This window comes from Polistes dominula, unplaced genomic scaffold (assembly GCF_049000335.1).
Source record: "Polistes dominula isolate Pdom_NZ unplaced genomic scaffold, Pdom_raw_medaka contig_373, whole genome shotgun sequence".
NCBI classification, from domain to species: Eukaryota; Metazoa; Arthropoda; class Insecta; order Hymenoptera; family Vespidae; genus Polistes; species Polistes dominula.
Window position 1 is genome coordinate 327,236 of NW_028300899.1, and position 27,957 is coordinate 355,192.

Consider the following 27,957-nt stretch of genomic DNA (forward strand, 5'->3'; position numbering starts at 1 on the left):
TATTTCAAGATACGAATTATCAATGATAGTGTTGTTAAAAAAATGTAGGCAAGAAATGATGCCATTACGTGAAGACTTAGATTAATCGATGTTTCATCGTAATGTATTAATTTATTGTAATTTTTTAGCGATTAATGATTGATGCAAGAGGTAAGAAAATGGAAGAATTTCTTTGTGAGAGGGAAATTTTTCATGAAATATTCGACAATGATCATCATTCGGAAACCCAATTGAAAAATATCGAGGACATTATTTGCAGCGATTCAGGAAAGAAATTCGTTGCCGATATTTATGAGAATTTTCATTTCCAACAGTATGGAAAAATCGTATGTAAAATGATGTTTCTTAGATTTAAAAAAAAAAAAAAAAAACAGGGAAACTTATTGATAGTTATGTAAATACTTAAATACAATAATTGTGTTAATTAATGAGTCAATATTTTTTTTGTTCAGGTAGAAAATACGTTATCAACGTTAGTTAGCATGTTTTTCAAAAGTACTTATGGAATCGAAAGAACGAATCTTACTACAGTCGTCAACGTCACCCGAGATTTCGTTTCTTATTTACAATCACCGATAAGGGATGACCCGGATTGGAGTATTTTTAAGGCTAATGAAAATTGGTCGAAAGTTATCAAAGATACGCGAAGCAAAGGAAGATTAAATGTGTGAGTTAATCATAATCCTAGTTAAAATTATTATACAAAATACTATTATGTACGTGGATGGGCTGCAAAGTTTTGAGTCCAATATAGTAATCATTATCTATTGGTCAAACAAATAAAAATATTTGTTGTTACTTGCGCTCAGAACTGTTCAACCAACCATACATAATTTATTGTACACATTGAATAATTTATTTATGATTTGAAAATGTTTTCTTAACAGCTTAGGAATACATTTAAGTATCGCAAAGATATACGGGTCCCGTAGTTTGTCGTATTTCACTGTAGTACCTAATTTAGAAAATATGTATAAATTATCTAAAATCATTTTGCGAGATCTCAAAGAACAACCAATTAGTTGGATCGATCAGTTTCGTAATAACAAGTATCAACTTGTAGAGTCATTTTATTTGACAGTCACGGATAAACAAAAGGTCAGTTGAATTTCGATATCTTTTCTCACGTTTACAAAATACATAAAAGAGAAAGCGGCATATAACAGATTTCATGGTCATTGTCCAATCATGATTTTTTGTTAACAGACCTTGAAAATATTGGAATACGCTAACTTTACGGAATCGTATTGTATCAATTCAAATCCACCGAATTTAATCGTATTTCCAATTGGATCGGATGAGAAACTTTTGAAAGAATTGATCTGTCGTGTTTCGAAATCCGTCGAAAATGCGCTAATGATTAATATCTCCAATGTTAAATTCTATAACGATCGAGATGGCAAGGAAGAAAAATTCAATTGGACTTTGTTCAACAATCAAGTTATTCAAATTTATAAGTACATCGATGATCTGCTCTTTCAAGAGGACAAGAATTACAATTTACTTCAATTGCAATATCTCAAGTCAAACTTTAAAACAGCATGGACGACAAATTTAAGTTCGAGGGAAGCTTGGGAGATCAGGTACGCGTTTAATTTTTATTTCCAATCAATATTATTGGGATGTTATTTGGTGACAAGTTGTATTAATTATTTGCAGCGTAGGTGTTCTATGTAAGCTCTTCCATGTTATGGAAAATACGCTGTTCAACATTCAAACTGAAAGATTTTGGACAAATATCTATGCGATCGCTTGGTCGGTCTCGGTGGCTTTTGACAGTATTGATATGGCCATAAATCAGATTCGTAAAAATGATCATGTGGTCAATCTTTCGGATCTGTCTCTACCGGAGACGCAAATCTTATTGACAAGTTTCATGACAAATTTGTCACCAATCATTCTCGATGGAGTCGATCTGATTTCATTGAGCTTGCCTATTCATCTTGTAAGTTCAATTTATAGTCATTTTCTATCTCCCTTTTTTAGTAAATCAAATATTATTTAATTTATGACAAATACGGGACATAATTTTTAATTAGACAAAATGTAATCTAAATTGTATTCGAAGATAAGATATTGTATTTAATTTCTATTATTTTTATTTGTAATTGCGTAATTAATCATATTAATTAAATCGTCATTTTTCAGATAACTGTTATAAATGAGTATAAGGAACGCGAAACTAATTGGCCGTGCGTGCAAAATGAGAGTATTGGTGCAGTTTTGGAATTTAGGAAAGGAAGTCAATCATTTATAAGGGAACTTGAGAGGGTAGCTTGCGAGCCTGTTGCATTTATTAAAGAATGGAGAAATCATCCCATTTTAATGAAGGCTCGAAGAATTGTAAGTTCTAATATAACATGAAAATATCTTTTTTCCTTCATATTTATGAATATGAATTTTTATTTTTAATTTTTTCTTTTTTTTGCGTAACAGTTTCAACATAATTCCAACGCAACGATGCCAGCCTTCAATTGGAGGTTGGGGTATATCAAATTTCGTCATTTGCTCGAAGATTTTGACAATTTGATCAGCGACGCCAAAGAAATCGTTTTATACGAAAATCCTAAATTGGTGCCTTACATGAAAGCATTGGAACCAGAACTCGAGAAAATCTTTGAAGAACGTTTACCGAATATGAAAAACAAAGCGAGGTAAAAGAGGGAGAGAGAGAGAGAGATGTTTTTCTCTTGAATGAAAATAAGTAATAAAAAGTATTTGAAATATAAACTTGTAAAAAAAAAAAAAAACAAAACAATTAATTAATTGACAGGGATTTTTTGGATTACATCGATTTGGAATTGGACAAGACGATCAAAGTTTTTCAAAGCAACGTAACAATGCGCAACTTGTGGGAATCGAAGATTACCGTGATCGATAAATTACTTGTCCTTGGGAAGTTTCTTTCTCACGTTCTACACGGAACGCTTTCACTTGTGACCAATATTGTTCAAGATGGTTGGTGCATTCTAACAACGTTCCTTTGTTCTTTATTTTATTCTTTTTTCTTTAGCAAACATTATCCGTCTAGTTGAAATACGTATAATTTTCACTTCAATATTCCGAGTTTTCTTTATTAATTCCATTTCTTTGTTCTTTTTTTTTCTTTCCAAAGGATCACAGGACATCAGTTTATTGTCCATGTTGGGTTTTAACAACGAGAGCGTGGTCGGATTAATTTATAATAAATTACCATACATTTTATCAACTGTGGTAAATGGTCTTTCCGATGAAAGAATTGAGAATAAAATTATAGAGACATTGAAGAGCGGAAATGAATTGAAATGCAAGGATATGTTCGATTGGTGGTCCGACGTTAAAGTTGGTATCACCGTAGAAGAATATTCAAAAATAGAAAAATTTATATGTAATCTTGATCCGGAAAATTTTAACGCTTATATGAATTTTGCTGTTGAAGAAGGAATGGTATTTCGAAAACCGGTGAATCAGTATCGTTCGTACATAGTAACTTTGATCGGTGATTTATACGATTTTGCCAAATTCATTAATGCAAGGATAAATAGTACAGTAATTATAAAAAAACCTTTTACAAAGTTTTATTTTGAGGATCTTTTAATGAAATTGAAAGATTCTCTTGAACACATCGAATCAACATCGTATAAGGTAAATCAATGAAAATATCATCGACTAGCAGCGTTGAATCTCTATTCGATTTTGAAAGCAACAAGTGTTCCGTTCTGTATTTTCAGGTGGTAGACTTAAATACCGAACGGACAGACCACAAGCTGATCATCGAAGGTATTTCTGAAGCTTTGCTTAATATCGCCGAAGCTTTGGAGAATTTGGAAATAAAGAACGATCAGATCTATATCTGGCAAGCGGTTAAAACCGGTGATATTCAACAATTGTTGAAAATTTTCGAATCTTCTCCCGAAGAAACGATAGCATTGATTTTCCGCCTTTTAACCTTAGACAAGAAAAATGGACAATTTTTACCTTACGAAAAACTCCATGCAACTTTCTGCGATCCACATTATTTTTCCAATTATTGGACGAAAAAAGATAGGAATTATTTTCTTATGAAAATTTGCACCTTCGATCTGTATCAAGTATTAAAATCCATCACTAGTACCGAATTTTATGTAAGATATTTCACGAAATTGATATTTAAATGCTTGATAATGCAAAATACCATAATTCAAATGATTTTCATCTTCCAGGAAAGCGTCGAAGGAAAAAAGAACGTTCTCATCAAATCCACACCCTTATCTGTAGCTTTGATTAAATTATCAGACGCGTTAACAAAGATCGTGTCTTCGTACGACAACATAATCGTTAGATCGAATATCTTCAATGCGACAACTTGGAAGAATTTGTCTTCGGACACCTGGGATATTATAAAAACTGCTGAAGCATCGTGGGTTTACAAAATCATTGAAGATGAAAAACCACCGGAGAAGTTAGACGAATCGTCGAAATCATTGATTCTGCACAGTTATCCTTACGTCAAAATTGTTCAATCTGTACGTTTGTTCAACTTTTTGATGGATCTTCTATCGGGTGGTGACATTTGGCAAAAATTACGCAACGCCTATGAAAATTCCAAAGTCCAACCAATTTTGACGCTGATCGAGGACATGCCGAATCTCGTTTTAACCAGTGTCGACACGTTCCTAACTTCCGAAAGATTAAATGACTTTGCGGAAAAACTTTTTCTTGGCAGAGTTAATCCTTGCGATATCGACAGGTATTTGATTCCACCGAGCTTTGTGAGAAAAAAGTCTCTTCTTTCTAGCATCAGTAACTTTTGTCTTAACGTACTTGCGAACGATAAATTCCCCATGGCACAGGACTTTTTATCTCTCGACGTGAAAATCGAGGTAAGTTATTGTAACTGTAAACAAAAATTCAACAACAAAAAGAAACAAATATCATCGAATTTTTTACGACGCTATTTTTTAGCTCGCTAAATGAACTTTCAGGAAACCTTCTATATTTTAATTCTGTACACTGAAAGATCTTCTTTTTAAGATACACCGTTTCTCATAGTTCATACCCAATTTTTTGTTTTTCTAGAGAAACTTTATAGCAAGCAACGACAAGGTCAAACATTGGAATGCAAGTTATTTTGTCGATGAAGTTAATAATTTGGCATCAACTTTGATTCACGTGAGTTCAGAAGGTTACAAGAATCCAAAGGTACCAACTTGGTGGACGTCTTTCGAAGAGGGCACTCTCAAAGACTTTTCTTTTCAATATAAGAAGAAGGTAAATCGTTTAGCTTTTAGGAAGTTCTTTAAAAAAGGGCTCCTAGAACTTTGTCATTAATGAAAGATATTCATTTTAGGATTTGCGAACGTTGGCTCATTCGGTCGTAAATAAATTAGGAAATGTGGTCAAAGATCTTATGAAAACGTCATCTTCCGCCAAGTAATTTGTTTATGATTAATTAGAATTAACCCAATCGCTTAACTGATAATTAAATGAACATTAAATGAACATTAAATGAACAAATTTATGATTATTTTTAGGGATTGTTCATGGTGCAGCACGTCAATGATCGATATCGTTAATACTCAATTATCGCGACACGCGCTTTACGCACAACTCCTTTGCGATGCTAATAAATTAAATAATTCGCAAATTCATAATCGACTTATTCATGAATTTTATTGGAATAAAACTGCAAATATGGTAAGTTGTACAAATAATTGATCTATCCTTTAACAAAGTTTATAATAAATTATTTGTTGGATTTATTTATCGTTTAGATTAACAATTACAAATACTTGAATGATAAAAAAACATTGAATGAATTTATAACGAGTATCGAAGCGACGTTACACTACATCGCAGACATAATTGTTGATTTTCAAAACGGAACGTACAAGGAAAAGATGGATCATTGTTTTAAGCAACTCATTGGAGAACCAGCGTTCTCTAGACCAGGCTTGTAATAAAACCACTTTTATTTTTGTTTTTTTCCACTTATCGAAAATAATTAGGAGGTAACAAATACAAGTGAAAACATATGTATTTTCTTTGAAGGTACATAAAAGTTGTCACCGGCATATTGGAGATGCTAGAAAGAAACACATTTCTATTGGACGTTACGAGATACCATGAGCAAATATTAAGTTTAACGAATTTAGCAGAAAAATACATACCCATTTGGAAACCGTTGATAGAAGTTGTGAAAAAATCTGACAAAGTACTAGTAAATAATTTACTACCAAACGCGACAATCAACGTTAACGCTATATTGAATAATAAAACTCATTTCTTGTGTAGTACAATATTAGAGTGCAAAAATGTGAGCGTTCTTTATGAATTCTTAAGTTCGAAAAGAGCGGGTAAAGTTTTAAGATACGATCCTAAAGTATCCAAGTATCCGTCCATAATGGACATATCAGATCGATTAGCGAAAAGCTTAGATCTGTCATTAATAAGACAAGAAATAATAGGGTGGCGTCAAGACGCATCGTGGAATCTGACATGGCTAAAACAGATCTTACGTCATTTAAGTGTTGTCCTCGGTGAGAGTGGTAATCTTTTAGACATTGCTATCAAGATTGATTTTCAAGATATTTCCAACGTTCTCGGTATGCCCGACATAGTTGATGGGGTGGTTAATCTTCTCAAGGACAAGACCATCGATAAAATATTTTCCGGGTAATCAGTCACAAGTTATGAAATGTTTTTTTTTTTTCTCTTTTTACTTATGTCTTATTGTTACAGAATGCATGAAATGCTGGAGGACGTGAAACCATTTTTGAATGATCAAAATTTAATTGACGATTTGAACAGCATGATCGTTGCACTAGAGTCTATGGAAATTTTTAAAAATTTAGGATTATTGGATGTTAAATGTACGTTTGTTGTGCAGTATCGAGTTTTTCTCTTCTAATTTATTTGATGTTCTTTAAGACGTTACTATTTGTTCTTGTTTTAATTTATTTTTAGACGTCGTTAGTGATATGTTTGATAATTGGGACACAGTGAGAACTTACTTGATTAATAAAATACATCTATCGAAAGAAACAGCATCGATTTTGAGTCAAGCTAAAATCGACATGATTTCTGTTTTCATGAAAGAAAGACGAGCATTCACTTTGAAGGATACTATTTGTTCACCATCAAAATTAGGAGATATGTTGGACGTTCATCGTGCTGATATTACGATCGAAGAAATCAGCACTGCTCTTTGTACGTTGAACGATACTCAAACGAGAAATATTGCCATAACTTTAATCAAAAATTTAAATTTCGACTACATCCTCAAAACCGTAAGTATATAAGTATAAATGTTAAAATAAAATTATTTGTACAATTGCAAGTATAAGAAGAAAAATCATCGTTTCAGTTATTAAGCGCAAATGTGAAAAACATCTTGGCAAATGCGAATTTAACCGAAGCAGAAGGAAAATTAGTATTGGATAATTTAGGAGTCGCATCCGAATTGGTTCCATTTTTCAAAGAACAACTTTCTGGAAACTTCATCTCTGCTGAGAGTTTACAATCTGAAACTGACGAGGAATTAGATGCTAAAGAAATAATGTCGAGTAATAAAACGATAATTCAATATAAAAAGATAAGAAGAAGAAGAAGAAGAAGAAGAAGAAGAAATATTTTCAATAATTAATTAATATTATTAATATTTTAGGTACAGAATTTCTCTCGGATTCGAGTAAAATGCTTTGTGGTAAAACTGTATTTAACACCAACAATAGATTTTATAAAATGATTGCAAGTATCGAAGACAATATAAAGGAAGACGACAAAATTGAACTCGATTCCTTACCAAGTAATACATTTATTTATACAGAAAATGTTTAATTTTAGCAGTTTGTGTGTATGGTTTTTATATAGGTCAATCGTTCATGCGGATGACCCGTATAGGAATAACTACAAACGAAAGAATTAATTTTAATGAAAATAAAAAGGAATCCAATGAATAATTCTCATGATCATTATCGTTACAGCCGATTTTTGTAGGGAAACATACAAGAGTGTGATCAACATGGGCGCAGGAAAGATTATTTGGTCTTATATAAAACCACTATTACGTGGTCAGATCCTTTACGCACCTGACACTGTCGCGATCAAGAAAGTTATGTCCCTAACCAACGATACTTTCCTACAGATGGATCACTTTGGTCAATTGATGGATAGTTTCGTGGAAACACTTAAATCATTGGCCAGTCTTTCGGAAATGGGTGATAGTTTGAATGAATTACAGGATATTTTGGCATCGAAAGTCATGCAAATAGCTATCAAAAGTTTTGGTGGTGGAAACTTCGAAGGTAAGGAAGGATTTTAAAGTTATCTTTTAGATTTTGTTCTAACTTGGAAATATTGGAATATTTCAGGTAATTTTTCGGAGTTTAATTTCGGTGAAATGGCATGGAAATTAAAAAGATCCAAGAAATTAATCACCATGGTTGAAATGTTAAATGATTTGTTGGATTGTGTGTTGATCGATCGAATGAAAGGATTTTCAACGGAGAGCGAATTAGAAACTTATGCCCGTTCACTCATGGAGACTAACGAGTTCTTAGCAGGTATTGTCTTTTTGGATAAGGAAACTGAAAGATCTAAAAGATCGTTGGATTATGGATTACCCGATAATATCACGTACAAGATTCGAATGGACGTGGATTATGTTCCGTCAACTACAAGATTAAAGAATCAATTTTGGATTCCCGGACCGGAAAGTAACTTTATCGAAGATCTTAGATATCTTCGTGGTTTTATACAACTTCAGGATGCTGTTGATCGTGCAATCATTAAAGTTAAATCTCAAAAAAATCAGAATTGGAAGACGATGACGCAACAAATGCCTTATCCTTGTTGGAAACACATACCGTGAGTTGAGTTATATTATTAACACTACTCGGATAATTATTTCTCAATGAATACAAAAAAAAATCATTTGAAAACTAAATTTTAGATTTCAAACAACTCTCTACGAATCTCAAGGACTTCAAGTATGTTTTTTCTTTGCACTGATGATGTGCGTTGGATCAGCTGTTCGTCATATCGTTTGGGAAAGAGAATCTAGAAATTCTATGGTAGAAAATATTCAACTTACATTATATTACTTATTGGATTACTATAATTAAATTTATTTTATTGTTTTTTTTGTTTTGTTTTGTTTTTTTTTTTATAATGAATCATATTACACACTTTAGGTGATGAGCGTTATGGGATTGAAACCTTGGCGAAATACATTGGCATGGTTCATAACTTCTTTCATCGAGCTATCAATCGTGATTATTTGCATCAGTTTAATTCTCTTGGCTGGTAAAATTCTTCCAAGGTCTAATCCTATACTAGTTCTAATGCTACTCTTCGATTATGTGTTTTCCATCGTAACATTCTGGTAATTTGTAATCAATATTTTTCACAAAAATGAGCAAAAAATAAGCTTATCGATTAATTTATTTATATTTCTTTTCTTTGTTAATTCAGTTATATGATTTCAACAATATTCAGTTCTGCGAGTCTTTCCGCTATTACAACAGTAGTCATGTTTTTGTTAACTTACATGCCTTATATCATTGTCATAGCAATGGAAGCCGCTTTTGGTTTGGGTTATAAATTATTTATCGTAAGTAATTTTTATTCACTTACTACTTTACTTTTTTTTATCATCATTTATATATAAATTTTGTATAATTAATTTTGATTGTTCAGTGTCTCAGTATGTCGACCAGTTTTTGTTACGGTTGTTTATACATAGTTCGCAAAGAAGTACAAGGAACTGGTATCACATGGAAAAATATGTGGGAAGAATCTAGTCCCGGTGATCCAATGTCTTTTGGCCTAATTTTATTTATGATAGCTCTTGACGGTTGCATTTACGCTTTGATCGGTTACTTCATCACTAAATATACGAATTCAGGTAATCTTGTTCAATATTTTCATACGCATATTAACATACACATAGATATACTAATAAAAACATATTAAAGAGAAAGAGAGTAAATAAGTTACTAGTATTGCATAATTATAATAATTCGTGCTCTGGTGAAGGTAGTATGATTGGTGAACGGGATGAAACTCTTATTCTTTATCTTACTTCTAATACACTTTTATAACCCATTTATAGCTGATATTATACCTTAAGTTATGTCTACATGTTTTAAAAGTTCTTGTATATTTATATAAAGGATGAAGTATTCAAAGTACTACAAATGAACTTTTTAAAAATCATTCAACATTACAACTAGGATTCTAGGATTTATTTATAAATGAAATGAGACCAAGGAGAAATGACATTACTCAGTTTTCATCTAGTTTAATCATTTCGAACAAACGAAAACTTATAATATAGAAAATACTTTATTCTGTATATATTTATGCGTATATTTTGGTGCAATGTTTAATACATTCTTTATCTTTTAGAATTACAGACGATCTTTTAATAACATTCCATTTTTATGGTGTGGCTTGTTAAACTTACATTATAATTTTATATGCTTTTGTTATACATGCTCTATTTTATTTACGTTATAATATTTTATGTTTACAACAACTATTTTCGGTGTTAAATCCTATCATGTTAACAGGTTGTTCAAGAGAATTATAATAATTTAGTCTATCGTTCTACTCGACTCTTAGTTCGTTCGTTCGTTCGTATGTAAGTAGATTCCATATTTTTTATTTATTTTCTTTTTTTTTTTATATAGAAACGTTGCCTCATGTTTTATACTTTCTTTTAAATTCTTAATTTTGATTCGATGATATTCATGAAATATAAGTAACAAATAATAGGTTTGGTCGAAATATAACAATTGATCAAGTTGTATATATTTTTAGAAATATTAACAAACCAAGTAATAAGCGTCCTCGCATAATTACGTTTACATAATGTAGGAGAGGAAGGAGGCCATACGCATAACTCTTAACGCACCTTGTTTTCACGTGGTTTTAGTTAATGGAAGAATAAATATTTAAATAGTGATGAAAATTTGTTAATATTTAATAAGAATAGATAAGAGGGTTTTTTCAAACTTTTTGTCCTATCTTTTTATTATTTTTTTTTTTTTTAAAGAATAACAAAAATTTTATTTGTGAAAAATGAACAAATTAGAAGGAGTAGGAAAAATTGATATGCGTTTAAAAAAACCAATAAGGAAAGGAGAAAGAAAGACAATAAACAGACATTAATCGTATAAAGAAGAGCACAATTTTGTTGTCTTTTTTCTCTTTTCGTTTATTTTCTTTTTCTTCTTCATCTTTATCTTCATCTTTTTTGCAACGGCCGAGCATTACCGATAATTTTCCAGGCAGGGACTTTCATGGTTTGAGGTCCCGTAGTTTATGGTGGGCCAACACACGTTCTCTCTATGGCAGACCCAGTTACCTCGCCTTCGTCAACAATCTCTATCTAACTAACGACGTTCTGCACCCTTCAACCACTTATCAAGGTATCGCACTTTCCCAGCTTGCGGACGCACATGAGCCGCAAGCGGATATCTTGCTTGTTCTCCTATTTCCAGGGGACCTTCATTTGCATTCTGTGTCAAATAGATTGACATGAGAGTGAGAAAGAGAGACAGAGAGGAAGAACAAGGAAGAGAGGAATACACACATTGATTGTTTGTTACGTTAATAACAATTTACCGGTTATTGTATTTGCATAAATACACTACTTGCCAAAAGTTTAAAATCATTATCCTAAATTTAATTAAGTAAGATATGTATAAGAAAATATTGAGAATACTTTTACTTAAGTATTTATACTTAAATACTAGATATTAGATTTATAAACTTTTGGTTGGTAACGTTATTGCAAATTTATTATTATAATAAGTAAAACGAAAAATTGATTAGAATTTTATTCATTCTTATTCGTTCTTCCTCTATTGTTTGCACGCTCTCATTTATTTATTTATTTATTCATTTTTTGTTCATTGTAATGTATAAATCCTGTTCATGTTTTAATACTTCTTTTTTTCTTTGTACTTCGTTCTTTTTTCTTTTTTTTTTCTAAACCAATTGAACAAAATTTGTGAATTCCACTTGTGTCTTTATTTTGTAGCATGTTTGTGTCAATTATTGCATGTCGATTTGAAATTTGATTTGCATTGATTGTATTGTTGACAATGACTGTTGCTTTTTATCAATGCATCGTGTTTGTTATGTGTATCCTTTTTCTCTTTTTTTTTATTTGTGTCTCATGTTAGACATTGCTTATTGTTAGATTTTCTTCTGTGCAATTTTTGAAACGTGCAATAACATTGAAGTATTTGTGAATATTGATTGAATTTTCACTTGTCTTGCATGATTGAAGTTATTTTTAGGTTTATTATTTAAATAATTGTGATAATGTTATTATCGATGAAATCATATTTACTTGAACAATTACATTCCGAATAACGTTTTATGATTGAAAAGAATATACAAAAAATTGTATTTTCCTAAAAAATGTAGAAGACGATTCTGACGTGAGTAGTTTGACAGTGAACGAAAAACAAATTGGTGTCAGATTCGACAATGTTCGTAAAGTTTATAACACTGACACGGGAGAAGTTGTAGCTGTCGATGAATTCACTTTGAAGCTTTGCGAAGGTGAAGTGACTAGTCTTCTTGGAAGAAATGGTGCTGGAAAGACAACACTAATGTAAGTTAATTTTTTATATATATTCTAATATATATTCTTTCTAGTCAATTATTATTATAAATCTGATACACACTGCTGTAAAAAAAAAGATTTTATTATTTTCATTTATATATTTTTTTAATAATAAATTCACTTTGTCAAGTTGATGACTACAATTATATTTGAGATAAAACAGAACATTATTTTCTTGTAAAATACTCAAATAAATTTGGTGTTTTATAACATGTTGTAAAAAATATTAGAAGTAATTGATTTATCTAATTATACGATTTCATTTTAGCAAGATGCTGACGGGTATGGTCGCTCCGACTAACGGTGAAATATGTTTGAACGGTGAAGAGGGTTACAAGCCAGAAATAGGGGTGTGCCCTCAGGATAATGTGCTCATCGGTACTTTGACGCCGAGGGAGCATATGATCTTCTATTCAAAGCTCAAGGGAAACAAAAATAAAGTGGCTATGGAAAAAAATGTTAACGAGTAAATTTTCAACATTATATTCGTTTATTTATTTGAAAATAATAATATAACTTTTATGAAAAATAATTGTTAACAATTTTCAAATTGATTTGAGATCAATCAAACTCCTTTGCACTTATTGTATTTTTTATTATTTGTTTAGGATGCTAACTTCGTTGGAATTAGGTCGACAAGAGCACGAACCAGTTTATCGTTTATCAGGTGGTACAAAACGTCGACTTTGCGTTGCCCTGGCCTTCTTAGGTTCACCAAAATTGGTAATCCTCGATGAGCCAGGTGCAGGAGTGGATCCAGCAGCCAGAAGAAGAATTTGGCAACTGATCGATCAATATCGAATTGGTAGAACTGTTCTTTTGTCAACACATCATCTAGACGAGGCTGACATGTTAAGTGACACGGTAGTTGTCATGCACAAAGGAAAGATTCTTTGCACCGGGTCACCGTTGACCTTAAAAATGAATCATGGTAGAGGTTATAGGTTGCATGTTTCTTATCCACTGAATGACATCTCTGGCGAGTCCATAGAAAATAAGAATTTGGAATCACTTCAAAAAATCATTGAAGGAGTCGTGCCTAATTGTAGCATCAGTGAAACGACTGGAACCGAAGTCATCGTTAATCTTCCTTTCCAAGGAAAACATGGAAATAACAACGAGTAAGTTTTTGTTATTTTTCTTAACCAAAAAAAAAAAAAATCATCTTTATCGTCAATGTCGTATTTTTCTCAAATTGATTGAATTTTTTCAACAGCATAGCACAAGCAGCAAAGGTTCTCGAAGATAATCAAAAACTTTTAGGATTCTTGCACTTTTCTTTGGAATGTGACACTCTCGAAAGAGTATTTTTGGATTTGTGTGCTCGTGCCGATAATACTTCGATGTTGAACCAAGTTAACATGAACAACTCTGACAAAGTTAATCACATCGGTTAGTATTTATTGTATAAAGGGTCTAACTGTTGAATCCGTGATTACGTAGTTTTATTCCTTGATTTCTATATCATGTTGTGGTCAATCTAATTGGATTTTATTCGTTCTCCCCTAAGGATTGTCCATGTCGAACGACGGAATTGATTTGATAGATTTCGAACCCTCGCCGAAGCCTAGTGCGTTGAGACAAGTCAAGGGTTTATTGAAAAAACGACTGTGGCATTTCGCAAAGGACTGGAGGTCGCCCTTGGCCACTTTCATTTTACCGACGCTGTTCGTTGCCGTGGCAATGGGTTTCTCTCTAATAAGACCACCATCCGTGGACGAACCACCATTGGCACTTAACCCAAGGATTTACGACACTCATTCAACTTACTTCTACAGGTATATCGATATATGTGTATTTAATACATATAAAATATAATAATATTTTATCGAGTTTTACGATCTCCTTCGATGTAACTAAATATTCAACGACCCTACCTACAAACTTTATTCACATCGATTCGCTAATCCAATGTTGTATATTATCTTCTCCAGTATCGATAACAGCAACGATCCATTTTTGCAACATGTGTCGCTCCAACTACATGATAGATTTGGTGACGACTACGCTGGTGCTTGGCAAACTTTACCGAATGTAAGATAAATCGTTGTTGTTACCTTCTCAAGGATCAAGTTTTACATCATCCTAATGTAATCATTATTTTATAGGATACGGGAACATGTGAATGTGTGGATGGTCAACAAACCTGTCAAGGATTATCACAAGCGGTCGAAGGACTCTTGCAAATTTTACCTGGACGACCTACACTTGACTGGATTGTTTCTACTCATCAGGAATATATAGAGAAAAGGTATTAAATTTATATTATCTATAGACTAGTAGCTATAGACCTACTCTTCGAATATCTTGAAATTATTCAAAGTCATGTTCTTTCAAATATTTTCTATTTTTATATAATATTTATAGAAATACTTATTTCATATAGATAGAATAAAGAAACGACCTAATAATTTCTATCTCGAATTGATGTAATGTTAATAATGTTCTATGATTTGCCATTACAGATACGGCGGATGGTCGCTTTCTCATTGGAAGGAGGATCCTCTATTCGTCGTTTGGTATAACAATAAAGGGCATCACTCGATGCCGTCCTATCTTAATGCTCTCAACGAAGCGATACTTCGTGCTTCAGGAGTCAACGGACATTTAACGACCCTGAACCATCCGTTGAAGCTTTCCAGTGACCAATTGAATCGAACCACATTGTGAGTTGCCAATATAGGGCTCGAAATATTGCTCGTCTATACCTTTGAACTTAAAGGGAACTAAACGTCTGGTAGAAATAGACAGAGAGAGAGAGATAGCTATTTATGTCTCCAATATATGCATTTTTTCAAATCTTTTGCTTAATTAAAATCGGTCGATATTCAATGATGAATTTCATTCGTACTCGAATAGCTGTTAAAAGGGCTTATCGTATCGAAAAGTGAAGTGAAATTTGTCCCAGTAGGAATGTTGTCTCTGCTTTTGCTGTAGTTGCTGTTACTGCTGCATCTTTTCACGAATTCGGAATACTTAAGAGGTAGCTGTAACGCGATAGAAGAGAATTCTGCTTGTACTTGTTACCTGCTTCGTTTACTTTTAATTAACGTTCCATATGATTCAGTCTACATGCGGATAACTTGTTTCGCGCTTTTACAAACTTTATCCTTTTTTTCTCTTTTTTTTTGTTACTTTCTCTATTCGATGGCAAGCTTTCCTCGTGATCCGATTAACGATTCTACGTAGATTCGTAACTTCTCTTGAATACTAATGATATCCTAACGACGACGTGTACACTTTTCGTATCAAAAGCTTCTTTAATCGTAAAGAAATTTTCTACTCTTCTTTCTTTCTATTTTTGTTTGTTTGTTAAACGATCGAAAAGCTTTTACTATAGTACTTACGTTCACCGATATTATCTTGAAGATAATAGAACAGTTTATTTAATTTTTTTGTTTTTCAAAGAAACAGAAGAAGAAGAGGACATAAAGAAGAAACAATTGATTCAATTGGATATTTTGATTTTCAGATTGCAACGAGTAGCAGACGTTGGTATTGCCTTGGTTCTTCTACTCGCATTTAACTTGGTCGCTGCACAAGGAACGAAAGAGTTGGTAAGAGAAAGACTTTCAGAAGAGAAAAGGATACTTTATCTGGCTGGAGTACATCCGTTGACTTATTGGACGACGGCCTTGATCTGGGATTTCCTAGTAAGATACATTATCGAGTTAAGATTTAAAGAATCTTTTAAAGAGGATCTACATCGTCAAAATGATTTATGCTTTTAAGAGTACTTAGAAAATAACTAGGATACATTTTTAATAGTTCTTTACTTATACTGATAATTATGAAAGTGGACTAACAATAAGGAGTAAATGAAATTTTCTAATCTTTCATTTTCGCAGATCTTTGGATGTTCTATTTGTTTAGCTGTCGTTGTTTTTGAAATATTTGGCTTGTCAACTTACGTCTCGAAAGATAATTTAGCCGGTGTCTGCCTGTTATTATTCTTATTTGCGTAAGTATAATAAATAATGAAAATTAAATCGTTTAAATATCAAGAATACTATTGAATTTGTTCTGTTGATTTAGCTGGGCTGCCATTCCATTCTCTCACTTAGCGGAGAAGGCATTCGACGATTCCAGCTTGTCCAACATGGTTCTCTTCTGCGTGAACACGTTTATAGGTGTGAGTTCTCTAGCCACTATTTTGGTGATCGATATTCTTGGAAAGAGTCAAGCAGCTGCCGACGCCAGAGATCTACTTCATCGAATGCTCATGATATTTCCACAATATGTCCTCGGGGATGCTCTCGTGGAATTATCCAAGAACGACATTGCTGCCGAACTGTTGAAGAAGTTTCATATGGACACTTACAAATCACCATTGGGATGGGATCTTCTTGGAGTTCATTACGTTTTTCTTATAATCATTGGAGCCTTATTGTTCATAACCAATATCATCGTTGAATGCCGATTCTTGCCAAATTTTCGCAAACAGAATGTAAATTACGAAATCGTAGAGGAGGACGAGGATGTTATCGCAGAAAGATCCAGGGTCGAAGGTGGTATGGCTCAGGAAGATATTTTGAAGACAATTAAATTGAGAAAAGAATATAGCAGCGTTTACGGTACCAACGTTGCCGTTCAGAATTTAAGCATTGGCGTACAACCGGGAAAATGTTTCGGTCTGTTGGGCGTCAATGGTGCCGGAAAAAGCACGATTTTTAAGATGCTCACAACCGAAGTTATTGCTACTGCTGGTAGGATTGTCTTAAGGGAAAAGGATGTTGATTCGGGTCCTCTTTGTAACGGTGAAATTGGTTATTGTCCTCAAACTGATGCCTTGGATGGATTCTTAACACCGCATCAATGTTTGACTATTCACGCTGAGATTTGCGGATTGAAAAATGTTCCTAAGGTAAAGAAAATGTTTCTCCGTTGTTTTCTTTCAAAAAAAAAAAAAAAAAAAATAATTGTCGTCACACATGGGATAAGGTGTGTTTAATCGTTCTAACAGTGAATCGTGTGATTATATAAATATGATTATATTCTTATGATTAGGCGGTAGAAAGTACGTTGAAGAGACTTGATCTTCTAAAATACGCGCATCAAAGGGTGAGCAGTCTAAGTGGTGGAAATAAAAGAAAATTATGTACAGCTATAGCAGTAATAGCACCAGTTTCCGTGATTCTCATGGACGAGCCAACGAGGTAGCTTACAAATTTCATTAATTTATATTTAATTTTACAATACGCGTGTGTAAATGAAACAAAGTCGAATTTTTGATTTCTATTCAGTGGCATGGATCCAGCAACAAAGGATTTGGTTGGATGCGTGATTAAACATGTCACTAAAAATCACAGCAGCGTGATATTAACGTCTCACAGTGTTGCTGATTGCGAAAGTTTATGTAGCAGAGTGGGAATTCTTGCCAAAGCTGGTCTCAGGTGTATAGGAACACCGCAACATTTGAAGCACAAGTAAAAAGATCTATTTATTTTCTCTTCACTTTTTTGCACTTCCGTTAGTTTATTCTTAAAGCACGAATAACTTTTCTTCCGCTATTTAAAACGAACCTTTTATGACCAACAACGTAATCGCGTAAAAAGACAAATTCCATTCGATAATTGTCTCTCATCGTTCTTTTATTCATCAAAGTCAAACATGCTATCAAATCATTGTTGATAAAAAATATTTTAATTGCAAAATTATTAATTGCAGAATCAGAATGTGACACAACAAACGTGATCAATTCATTCAATATATTTCTTGTATTTATTATGATAGATAAATAGATAGAAAGAGATAGAATCGGAGAGCGGTCCGTCGACACCAAAATGAAATTTACGTTGGCATTCCAAACGCATTTAGGGCCTCTTTAGAAGCTGTACGCTGCTCAACCAGTATAGTAGACGTGCGTGCTTCTCTCTCCCTCTCCCTCTCTCTCTCTCTCTCTCTCTCTCTCTGTCTCTATCTCTGCCTATCTCTCTGACACACATACATTTTGAAGGAGGATGAGAGGCACTTTAACAGCTATTTGCTCTAATTGAGATACATTACGTACGGAGCGGTGATCTATGCCCGAGCGGTCCATTGTAATGCATGCACATCGAGCCGGCTAGATCTTTTGGAATAACGTACTGCTCCATAAATATTTAACCGTTGTAGTCAGGAACGCCTGAAAAAGCGTCTTGTAGAATATTTTCCTCTTTCATTTCAACCTTCCACGACCATGACTTTTCTTCCTTACCTCTTTTAAAAAAAATACGAGAAAAAGAACAAATTTACGATACAAATTTCCATAGACTATTAAATAATCTCAGTACGAATATTACAACAATCTGCGAGGTATCATGAAGAAAAAATATTTTACACTTACTAAACAAGTTCACTCACGAGGATTATTATTTGATATTTTTGGTTTCTCTGTTATTATCCAGATTTGGCGAAGGCTACGTTGCTTTCTTAAGATTCAGCAAACCAACATCAGGTAGCGATCTTAGAAGAGCCATTGCGAATCATATTCCACAAGCCATAGTGTCCTCGAGACAAGCAACAGCAGCTCGTTTGCTGGTGCCGAAGAACGAAGAAATACCAGTGAGCATGATCTTCGCTAAAGTAAGGATGCTTGCAGAAGAGCTCAAATCTACGGACTACACGCTCTCTCAAAGCTCCTTGGATCAGGTCTGTATATATACTTCAAGTTGACAAGGTTGCATACATACAGGAGAGTTTCATTTTCATGGGGAAGGGAGGTGAAGAAAATTCGATCATTTCGATCAAAGTCACTTTTGTTTTTTTTCATCTTCTTCTTCTTCTTCTTCTTCTTCGTGGCAACTTGGTGTCAGCGAAGTCTATGAACGATAAATTCACGATTGACTTGCTCGCACTCAGCAGAAATTTCTTCTATCTCTTCTCTCATTTTCTCTCTTTATCTCTCTATCTATCTATCTCTCTCTCTCTCTCTCTGTCTTTCCTTTTCTATATGGGGTCCGATATGCGCAATATTATCGTGCAATATTCGGAGCTCTTGTCTCCGGCAGATGATGCACTGCTTGTGCATTACACTTCCTCCTTCAACCAAGACCGATCTCCTCCCACCAAGCATCCCAACTTACCCTTCACTCCGCTTCAGCTTTCGTACTACCTATCCTGAGGGATATTAATGGAACCGCCGGCTCTCAGCTAGCTCGTAGTGGGTTCTATAGTCTATGGTTTACTGTCTGAACCCGAGAACAGCCAGAAATTCGGTTTCGTCCTTTCTCTCTTGTTCTTTCTCTTTCTCTTTCTCTTTCTCTTTCTCTTGCATACAAACACGTTTACTTGTGACTATACCTTTGTATATAACTCTGTCTCTTTTATGTTCTCCTATCCCTTTCCCAGTTTCTGCTTAAATGCTTTCAGGATCGTCGTCGTTCACGTTTCCTACGTGAGATTCCTCGTATTCCCTTTCACCAACTAAAATTGTTGTTAATTAACCGCTTTGACGAGGAATAATTAACTGGGAGAAATAAAGCGTGCCTCTGAAGTTATCTTTATACTATTTCACTTATGAAACTAGTTCTTACTTGCCACTTGTTAATTCATTTTATGTTTCTTCATTTTCTCATCACGTTATTAGTAATTTTATTCATATCAAATTATTATAAATTTATAATAATAATACTAAGTGGAGAAAGATAACGGTTATAAAATAATCAGGTTAGCTCGCATAACACGTTTATATGATTAATCGTCTCTAATCTGTGATCTAATTTTGGAATGTGCGATTAGATAAATATTGGCAATGGGTAGATTAGATAGAGATAGAATTAATTAAAATTAGAAATGTTTCGAGATTCGGCTAAAGCAGTGGTTCCCAAACTTTTTTGTCCTATTGCCCCTTTTCCAGAAAAAATATTACTTATCACCCCCCTGAAAATTGTTTGGTTTTCCTTTCTTTTTTTTTAGTAACTCAAAAGAGAAAATTCATCGACCCCTGAATCGCTTCATCGCCCATTTTGGGAACCACTGGGCTAAAGGATCCATAAGTCCGGTTTATCTGTTTTCATATGCATGGACTTCAACCTTAAAGATTAAAGCTAACGTTTACACATAGTCCATCTCACTTTTTTTTTGGTTTCTGTTCTATTTGTAGACATCGGTGAGATTCTCTCTCTCTCTCTCTCTCTCTCTTTCTCGTATTAACCAATTTCAAAAGCTTTGAAGCTTAATTAAGCGTCATTAATTAAAATTGTTTATCCTGGCAACGATTACGGCGACGAAGAGGACGAGAAGGTTCGATAATTAAATGTCCCTAGGAGTTTTATCCGATTTCACCACTTTGAGGCTTTAATTAGACTTTCTTCTTCGGCCGTTGAAGTTCCTGGGTGGACTTTGAAAATGGACAACCCAGGCATTCCGTTCTCTTTCTTTTTCTCCCTTTTTGTAACCAGATAGTTTTTACGGTATTTTAGGGTTGCGTCAGGGTTATTTTTTTCCCTTAATTTTTCTTTTTAATTTCTTTGTCGTCACATTATTCAACGGTTGATCGAGTTTCGATGAAAGAAAATTCTCAGCGTTGATTAACAAAATTTATTTTTATCATAATTACTTTTGTAACATTTTTATTTTTATTTTTTTTTTTTAATAAAAAAGAAAGTTTCGTTATCCGAATAGTTGAAAAATATATCTCAGAAACCATTTGGTGGATCTAAACGTATTTTTGTTTATTAAATTGTTTAGTTATTTTTTACGCCAGTATTCAGCTTCGAATAAAAATACAAATTTTCTCTTCTTATATTAATAAACATTTAAAAACAAATCCTCTTCCCTCCTGCCCCCTGAACCAATTGCGGGCAAAGATCGTTAATCAAATGTCCGATTTTCACGAGAGCAAGATTGGCCTCGTAGATATGTAGATTTGATAGTACCTAAAGTGAGCACGATCTTCTCTTCTTTTCCATTCTCTTTGAAAATTCCAATGGAAGTATTATATCTATCCGATGGACGATCCGGCGAACCGAGTAGAAAAAAAAAGAACGCTATTGAAACGGATGATGATCATCGTTGATTCGCGTTGAAATCTTTTGCCTTGAGCTTCCGATAAACCGGTTAAATCGTCTTAAGAGTTAAATCTAAATTCAAGGTACCTAGAATTTATTTGAATAGAATTTAGAGACTGAATGAACGAATTTCTTACGTTTTAAGACGTTTTCATTTCTTCTAAACATTTTTTTATTCTGTTTTTACGTACCTAGTTCGAGATAAATCGTTGAATCGTTTTCTTTTTTTCTCTTTTTTCTTTTTTTTTATATCGCATAAAATGAAGCAACGCAATCGAATGATTCCAAGGACAAATTCGAATAGTTTTAACGAGCGAACGTAAGAGATACACTGAAATCCAAAGTTCCTAAAGTGATCTCCGTGGAGACTCTTACGTGACTAAAATACTAGGCAGATACAAAAACGTGTTCACGTCGTCTAATTTCGGAACGCTAGAAATCTCGATTGGACTAATGTTTTACAAGGATACGTAAAACTTTTGGCAAACATTTAACAATGTCGACATTCAATCGAATAGCTTGAGTCTGAAGACTAGGGTCAAACTTTGAATTTTTAATTACAAGATTTAGTGATACTTATCATTTTAATTTGATTAAACTTATGAAAATTGCAATTGATTTTTTGGATAATTATTTTGGATTAAAAATTGTATTTATTTTTGCAACGATTTACAAAAATATTTTTACCAGAGGATTCAAATGAAATGTTCTAATATTCCAGTGGCCTTGAAGTGATTAAGAAATGATACAAACCCCCATCACTTTTTATATACATAATTTACGTATAATTTGTAGAAAAAGAGAAAGAAAAAAAAGAGATAGAGAAGTGATGGATTCATGTTTTAAGCTGTTCCGCGATTTAAACATCAAGAAGATATATTCGTACATATCATTTATATGTTTTCGTGTAAAGCTCGTGGCGCAAAGTCGGCTCGTTAAAAAAGTTTCGAGATTTTTATGGGAGTCCTCTCGTTGAGTGGGAGAAAACTCGTTCCTTTCCACTACCCTCTTCTCCTCTCCCCTTCATCTTGATTCCCTATCTCTCTCGTTTTCATGTTGGCTAGTATTCACCCTACAAGTGGAACGCATGGAGAATACGATAAACGGTGAGTTGCAGTAACGTAACGACCTAAACTTTAACGTATCCCCCCAACCCTCCCCCCACCCGGTTTCTTCAATTTCCACGATCTACATTCGTGCAATAATTGTCAACCAGGAAGAACATTATGAAAACTAACGAGAAACGATATTTCGATAGCCGATTTTCTATTTGATACTTCAGACAATACTTTTTATTTTTGTTTCACGCATTTTTAATCCCATTTGCCAACGTAAGGAATAACGACAAATCATTCCATTCAAATTTTGATTACTAATTATTTATTGTTATTATATTTAAGTAAAAAGATAACGACAAGAATAAAAGAAAAGATGTTAGTTTATTTATTTTGTTGCAGGTTCTCGTTAATTTCTCGGAGGAACTCGAGGACGAATCGATCGATTCTGCCAGAAATGGATTTACCAACGTTTGCTTCAATATGGATACGATTCATATGGAAACTTTTTAATTTTTTTTTTTTATTTATATATCTATATACTTTGCTTTATTTTATTTCTTTAGAAAATAGTTTTGTTTTCTTGGCCTTGGCAAGTAAATTATCTTTTATTCTTCTTTTTCTTCTCTATTTTTTAAACCGCGGCGTTTTTCATTTTTCAATTAAATGATGAAAAACGTGGCGATTGCTGTGATAACTTGAAATTTTCGTTCTTATTTCATTTAATTTTCTTAAGTGGCCACGATTATCAAAGGTTAAGAGATCAATTAAAAATCCTTGAAAAATGTTTATCTTCCTAGACAATTTCAAATAGTCCGAAGTAAATTTTACGATTTGATCAACAATGCGACATTGCGATCTTTGAATATGTATTTTAGTTCCTAGACTGCGTTTCTTTCGAGATCGTGTTTTTATGTGTTTTATTATTTGTAATTACAAAACAGAAAAACACTTTCAAGTACTTAAGATTTAGAATATTTGATTAAGATTGACGATATACTATTATATATTTCTAACGGTATACGATTTAATTAAGAATAAATTCTAATACGTAATTTAAAAGAACGCAAATCGACAGTTTATTATTTTCTTTAAAAGACTTTCCGTAGCTAATTTATTAGATTTTAATTTAAATAAATAAGATTTAATAAATTTTTGTTTTATTGAAATTTGATGGAATATTTAACAAAAATTTAATGTGAGGCTTCTCAAAGTGTGTGTCATTTCCAATCCCCTGATATGGGGTTGCGTCAGAAATTTGAGCAACATTAGAAAATTTTTGAACAATTCAAGATCTTAAAAATAATTGTTTCGGTTAAGTTGAAAAGCTTGAGAAGCTCTGGTTTAATATAATGTTACAATGTTAAAACAATAGGAAGATTTAAAGCATATGGAAATAATAAAACTCTTGCAAACGCTAAGTTCCATTAATGGACTTGATTGGTCTATAGTTTAAAGATTCGTTTTAAAAGTATGCTGCCGAATGGATCGACGATAAAAGTGTCTTAAATTGAAATGAAAATTATCGTTATAATGCATATATGTATGTGCAAGCATGTCTTTCTTTATACCATATACATTATATTTACCGAGCGTACTTAAATCGTTCGATGTATTATACTTAAATTAACGACAAAATGGAAATTATCGCATGGTACGTTACCTATATGGGTCGTCCATACAGAGCTTTTACATGGACGATTCTTACATGGGTCGCTAGGAACGAAAAGACAATCTCGTTTAATTCTTAAATTATCTGTTTGTTTGTTTTTTTTTTTTATAGTTAATAAGATATTCTCTTATTTTCTTTGTATGATTAAAATGATTTAATTCAGACAGAAAAAAATGGTATATGAAAAGCATATTTCTTATCTCAGGAAGGATAAGATTTTCAGTCTTCTTCAGGCTTTGGATGGAGTAAGTAGCGTGATAGTCCTTTTCAAGGATAAAGAAGGAGTAGTATATAGAATAAAGGGATAGAAGAAAAGATCATGATAAAGGACAAATGCCACGATGGAAATTAAAATAAGAGAGTTGAATATCTTTCTCTTTTTCTTCCTCAAGCATGGTAACTCACTCTCCAACCTTCTCCCCTTTCGCCTCCCTTGTTCCACAAGGGTAAAAGAATCTTCCCCATTTCATGGCTTTACCTGCGTTTTATCACGCTTCTTCTACTTTACCCCTCGACCAAGCACACCCCACCTTGCAGGCCCTATCTCTCGGAGTTTGTTAAATAGAATTTCCTTCGTTCGAGAAGCACCCAAACTAAAAAATGGATCCGCATCTAAAGAGTGATCTCACGTTTAATCTTCTAGTAAGATATTTCGAAAAGAAAAGATTTTTGTACGATAGTTTACGTTTTTTTCTTGCTATTTTTATTTTTTCATTTAATATCCCATGATTTTTCATTTGGTATTACGAATGATTTTTTGGTAATAATAATATCTTTTATTTTTTATGGTCCTTCTTTATTTATTATGTGTGAAAATTGTTAATTTATTATTAAGAATGATATTCAGTATCGAAATAATTTCTTTTTAGGATTAAATTTGGTATACCATAATTATTATTTTTCTTTTTTCGATTCTTTTTTAATCTAATGTGGGCAAAGTTGTAATTTATTGTCAGGGATGATTTTTAGTATTCAAATTCAAGGTAAAATATAAAAGAATGTTAAAATGAAAGAATGTACAAGGAGATATGATATGAAAAGCGAAAGAGACAAATATTTTCCATCTTGTTTCTCATTCCCGTTAAACGAGGAACAATAAATTTATCGAATGAGTTTGCACGTTTCTCATTTAACCCACCTTTTCGTTGCTTTTCATTATTCATTACAGCCAGAGCTCCATCCTTTTACTCATCTTTCTTCTTCATTTCTCTTTTCATCTCTCTCTCTCTCTCTCTCTCTCTCTCTCTCTCTCTCTTTCTTTCGTTTACTTTCTCTGACTCATTTCGACACCTTTGTTTTACTTATAATGATTATTCGTGGATTTGTCGAGAACGAGAAAAGTAGCGGACGATATAAAATTACGAGAGACGTTCCTCATGGCCGATAAAATTCGTATTAACAACAAAAAAGTAAGATAATTAAAAGAAAATGTCTGTAGTCATGTATGAATATCGTAGATTTGAGATCAGTGTCAGGAAATATCGTTCATAACGTGAGATTTGATCAGATGGTCGTACCGAGATAGGATATTTCGTAGCGTATATCGGTTGTACGAGAAATTCCAAGTGGAGCGTAAGTTGTTGTAGGAGGATAAACTTGCTAGGATGGCTTGTTTCTCGACTTGCACACGGTATTCGATCTCCCAAGTCGGAAAACGAGGAATTTTCAGAATAATTGGTAGAAACGCTAAGATAGAGAACGACGGAAACAGAAAGAGAGGGAGAGTGAGGGAGAGAGAGAAGGAGTAGGGAGTCTTCTCGAGGTTTCGCTTAATTGCCAGAGGAAGTATATGGATTTGCGAACATTTCGATATACGATGTAATAGAAGTTGAGTGTTTCGAGGTTGGTAATAGAAGGTATCTCGTTAAATTTTATTAGAAACTAAATTAATTAACTTCATGAAATACAAAATAAAGAAAATTAATTATAAAAATTCATTCAAATAATGCATTGTCGTTACGTTTTACTAATTTTCCAAATTAATTAACATATACACATATGCATGTTTAGTAAGTATGTATATTCAGGTATTATGTATTAAAACGATCTATCGATTCTCGATGTTCATTTTATCATCATAATGACTAGAGTAATTTATGATAGCCCTTATCTTCCACTTCCACCATAACCATAACCCCTACCACTATTTCATTCTCTTAAAATAGTATGTAATAATAATAAGTATAGGAAGGATTTAACCCTACAAGTAAAACTACTCTAAAATAGGCAATTTAAAAGTTCGTTTATAGTTATGCCGGAATTCCGTTAGACGATAGTGCATTTCTCGGCCACTAATTCCTTCAACCTCAACTCCTTCCCTCCCTTTCCCCCTCTCACTTTCAACAAGACGCACAACGAGCAGTCTAATTACTTTTCAGCGTAAGTACGTTAATTACGTGAATGTACGAGTGAGAATGTTTCTTGCATTTCTCTTTCGCAACCTAGAAGATAGAGAAATGAAAGTAGAAATGAAGAAAGTAAGAAAGTAAGCATGAAAGTAGCAAGAAAGAAAGAAAGAAAGAAAGAAAAGAGAAGAAAGAATGCGAGTAGTTAAAGTACGACTTCATTTCGCGCCTTGATTAAAGCATATAGGAAATCTTGAATGTTCCCTTGACGTAATCCAACCGTCATTTTTGGAAAGACCTAACCGGCACTTTGTTTCGGGAAAACAAATTCTTATTTTCATTCCCTCTGCTGTCTCCGTTGAAGTTTGAAAGAATCGAACCGTTTACCTATTACCATGGAACTTCCAAGAAACGAACGAAAGGTTGCAATTAACGTACAAAGCGTATCGTGAAGGGAATAGGGATTACTTTCTTTCCTTAGAAATTGATTTTTTATTTGACAATGAGATCGTGGATAAGAAATAGTATATTTCATACTAGGGGATTCATTTAATTTCGTCAGGTAAATGAAAGTACCGTTGGTAGAAGATTTTTTTTTGTTTAAGTATTAACTGATTTTGATCTATCTATAATATCAACAACAACAACAACAAAATAAAAATAAAAATGTATAATTTTAAAAAGAAGTTCATTCGTCTAGAAAAGAATTTACCGAATCGTCTAGGCTAGGCTAGGCTAGGCTAGGCTAGGCTAGGCTAGGCTAGGATTATAATGTTTCTCTCGAAGGAAATAAGATTATTGCTGAGACTTTTCCGTCTGAGTTGTTTCTTCTTGGTAGGCTGAAGATATTAGACAGAAAGAGAAAGAGAAAGAAGAAAGGGGTTGGAGAAAAGGGTTGGTAGGTTGGAGCGTAAGGGATATTCCTTTGGAAACTTGAGAACAACTGTTGTCATTTGCAGACGCGTACTAAGCGAGAGAGAGAGAACGATGACGACGACATAGTACTTTCCTTGACTGAGCATGCACATTCTCCTGAAGAGAGACTTGAGCAGCAAAGTACTTGGAAAGAGAAGAGAATACGATGTTGGTTCATATACTTACCTGCATATACTATATACGCATACACATGCATCCTACGCACACCGGAATATGTCAGAACATTGAGAATCTTCTTGAAGCTTGCTAAAGAGAATAGAAATTAGAGAGAAAGAGAGAAAATAAGAGAGTAGGTTCTCCCAAGGATGTATTCTTAGCTACATACCGGTGCATTCTCGTTTGCCTTTACCAGCTAATT

The 27,957-nt window shown here is 33.3% G+C and overlaps 1 protein-coding gene and 1 long non-coding RNA gene across 3 annotated transcripts in view; one reads left to right on the forward strand and one right to left on the reverse strand.

Moving 5' to 3' along the window:
• The window catches only part of ldd (lipid droplet defective), a 32,402-nt gene extending 6,971 nt beyond the window's left edge, over positions 1–25,431 (forward strand). Inside the window, exons 9-50 of one of the 2 annotated variants that reach the window (XM_015336332.2) lie at positions 129–326; positions 453–667; positions 888–1,098; positions 1,207–1,583; positions 1,660–1,945; positions 2,149–2,343; positions 2,437–2,654; positions 2,774–2,958; positions 3,116–3,624; positions 3,711–4,103; positions 4,182–4,841; positions 5,038–5,229; positions 5,309–5,391; positions 5,493–5,655; positions 5,733–5,914; positions 6,010–6,633; positions 6,700–6,830; positions 6,925–7,247; positions 7,325–7,523; positions 7,625–7,765; positions 7,944–8,264; positions 8,331–8,826; positions 8,912–9,032; positions 9,153–9,343; positions 9,433–9,571; positions 9,658–9,865; positions 11,253–11,393; positions 12,400–12,589; positions 12,870–13,067; positions 13,210–13,722; positions 13,818–13,993; positions 14,112–14,379; positions 14,536–14,635; positions 14,710–14,852; positions 15,067–15,267; positions 16,074–16,254; positions 16,450–16,562; positions 16,637–17,465; positions 17,609–17,757; positions 17,845–18,027; positions 18,988–19,231; positions 23,049–25,431. In XM_015336332.2, the coding sequence (XP_015191818.2) occupies positions 129–326; positions 453–667; positions 888–1,098; positions 1,207–1,583; positions 1,660–1,945; positions 2,149–2,343; positions 2,437–2,654; positions 2,774–2,958; positions 3,116–3,624; positions 3,711–4,103; positions 4,182–4,841; positions 5,038–5,229; positions 5,309–5,391; positions 5,493–5,655; positions 5,733–5,914; positions 6,010–6,633; positions 6,700–6,830; positions 6,925–7,247; positions 7,325–7,523; positions 7,625–7,765; positions 7,944–8,264; positions 8,331–8,826; positions 8,912–9,032; positions 9,153–9,343; positions 9,433–9,571; positions 9,658–9,865; positions 11,253–11,393; positions 12,400–12,589; positions 12,870–13,067; positions 13,210–13,722; positions 13,818–13,993; positions 14,112–14,379; positions 14,536–14,635; positions 14,710–14,852; positions 15,067–15,267; positions 16,074–16,254; positions 16,450–16,562; positions 16,637–17,465; positions 17,609–17,757; positions 17,845–18,027; positions 18,988–19,231; positions 23,049–23,159 (10,701 nt within the window). In that variant the 3' untranslated portion in view covers positions 23,160–25,431. The remainder of the gene's footprint in view (positions 1–128; positions 327–452; positions 668–887; positions 1,099–1,206; positions 1,584–1,659; positions 1,946–2,148; positions 2,344–2,436; positions 2,655–2,773; positions 2,959–3,115; positions 3,625–3,710; positions 4,104–4,181; positions 4,842–5,037; positions 5,230–5,308; positions 5,392–5,492; positions 5,656–5,732; positions 5,915–6,009; positions 6,634–6,699; positions 6,831–6,924; positions 7,248–7,324; positions 7,524–7,624; positions 7,766–7,943; positions 8,265–8,330; positions 8,827–8,911; positions 9,033–9,152; positions 9,344–9,432; positions 9,572–9,657; positions 9,866–11,252; positions 11,394–12,399; positions 12,590–12,869; positions 13,068–13,209; positions 13,723–13,817; positions 13,994–14,111; positions 14,380–14,535; positions 14,636–14,709; positions 14,853–15,066; positions 15,268–16,073; positions 16,255–16,449; positions 16,563–16,636; positions 17,466–17,608; positions 17,758–17,844; positions 18,028–18,987; positions 19,232–23,048) is intronic. The other variant, XM_015336340.2, reaches the window with a different exon arrangement.
• LOC149033440 (uncharacterized) lies at positions 19,337–23,035 on the reverse strand. Its single transcript, XR_016178881.1, has 2 exons — positions 21,783–23,035; positions 19,337–21,678 (listed from the first exon to the last, which is right to left on the reverse strand). It is a non-coding gene; the product is annotated as an uncharacterized LOC149033440 (long non-coding RNA).
• Positions 25,432–27,957: the final 2,526 nt, after the last annotated feature.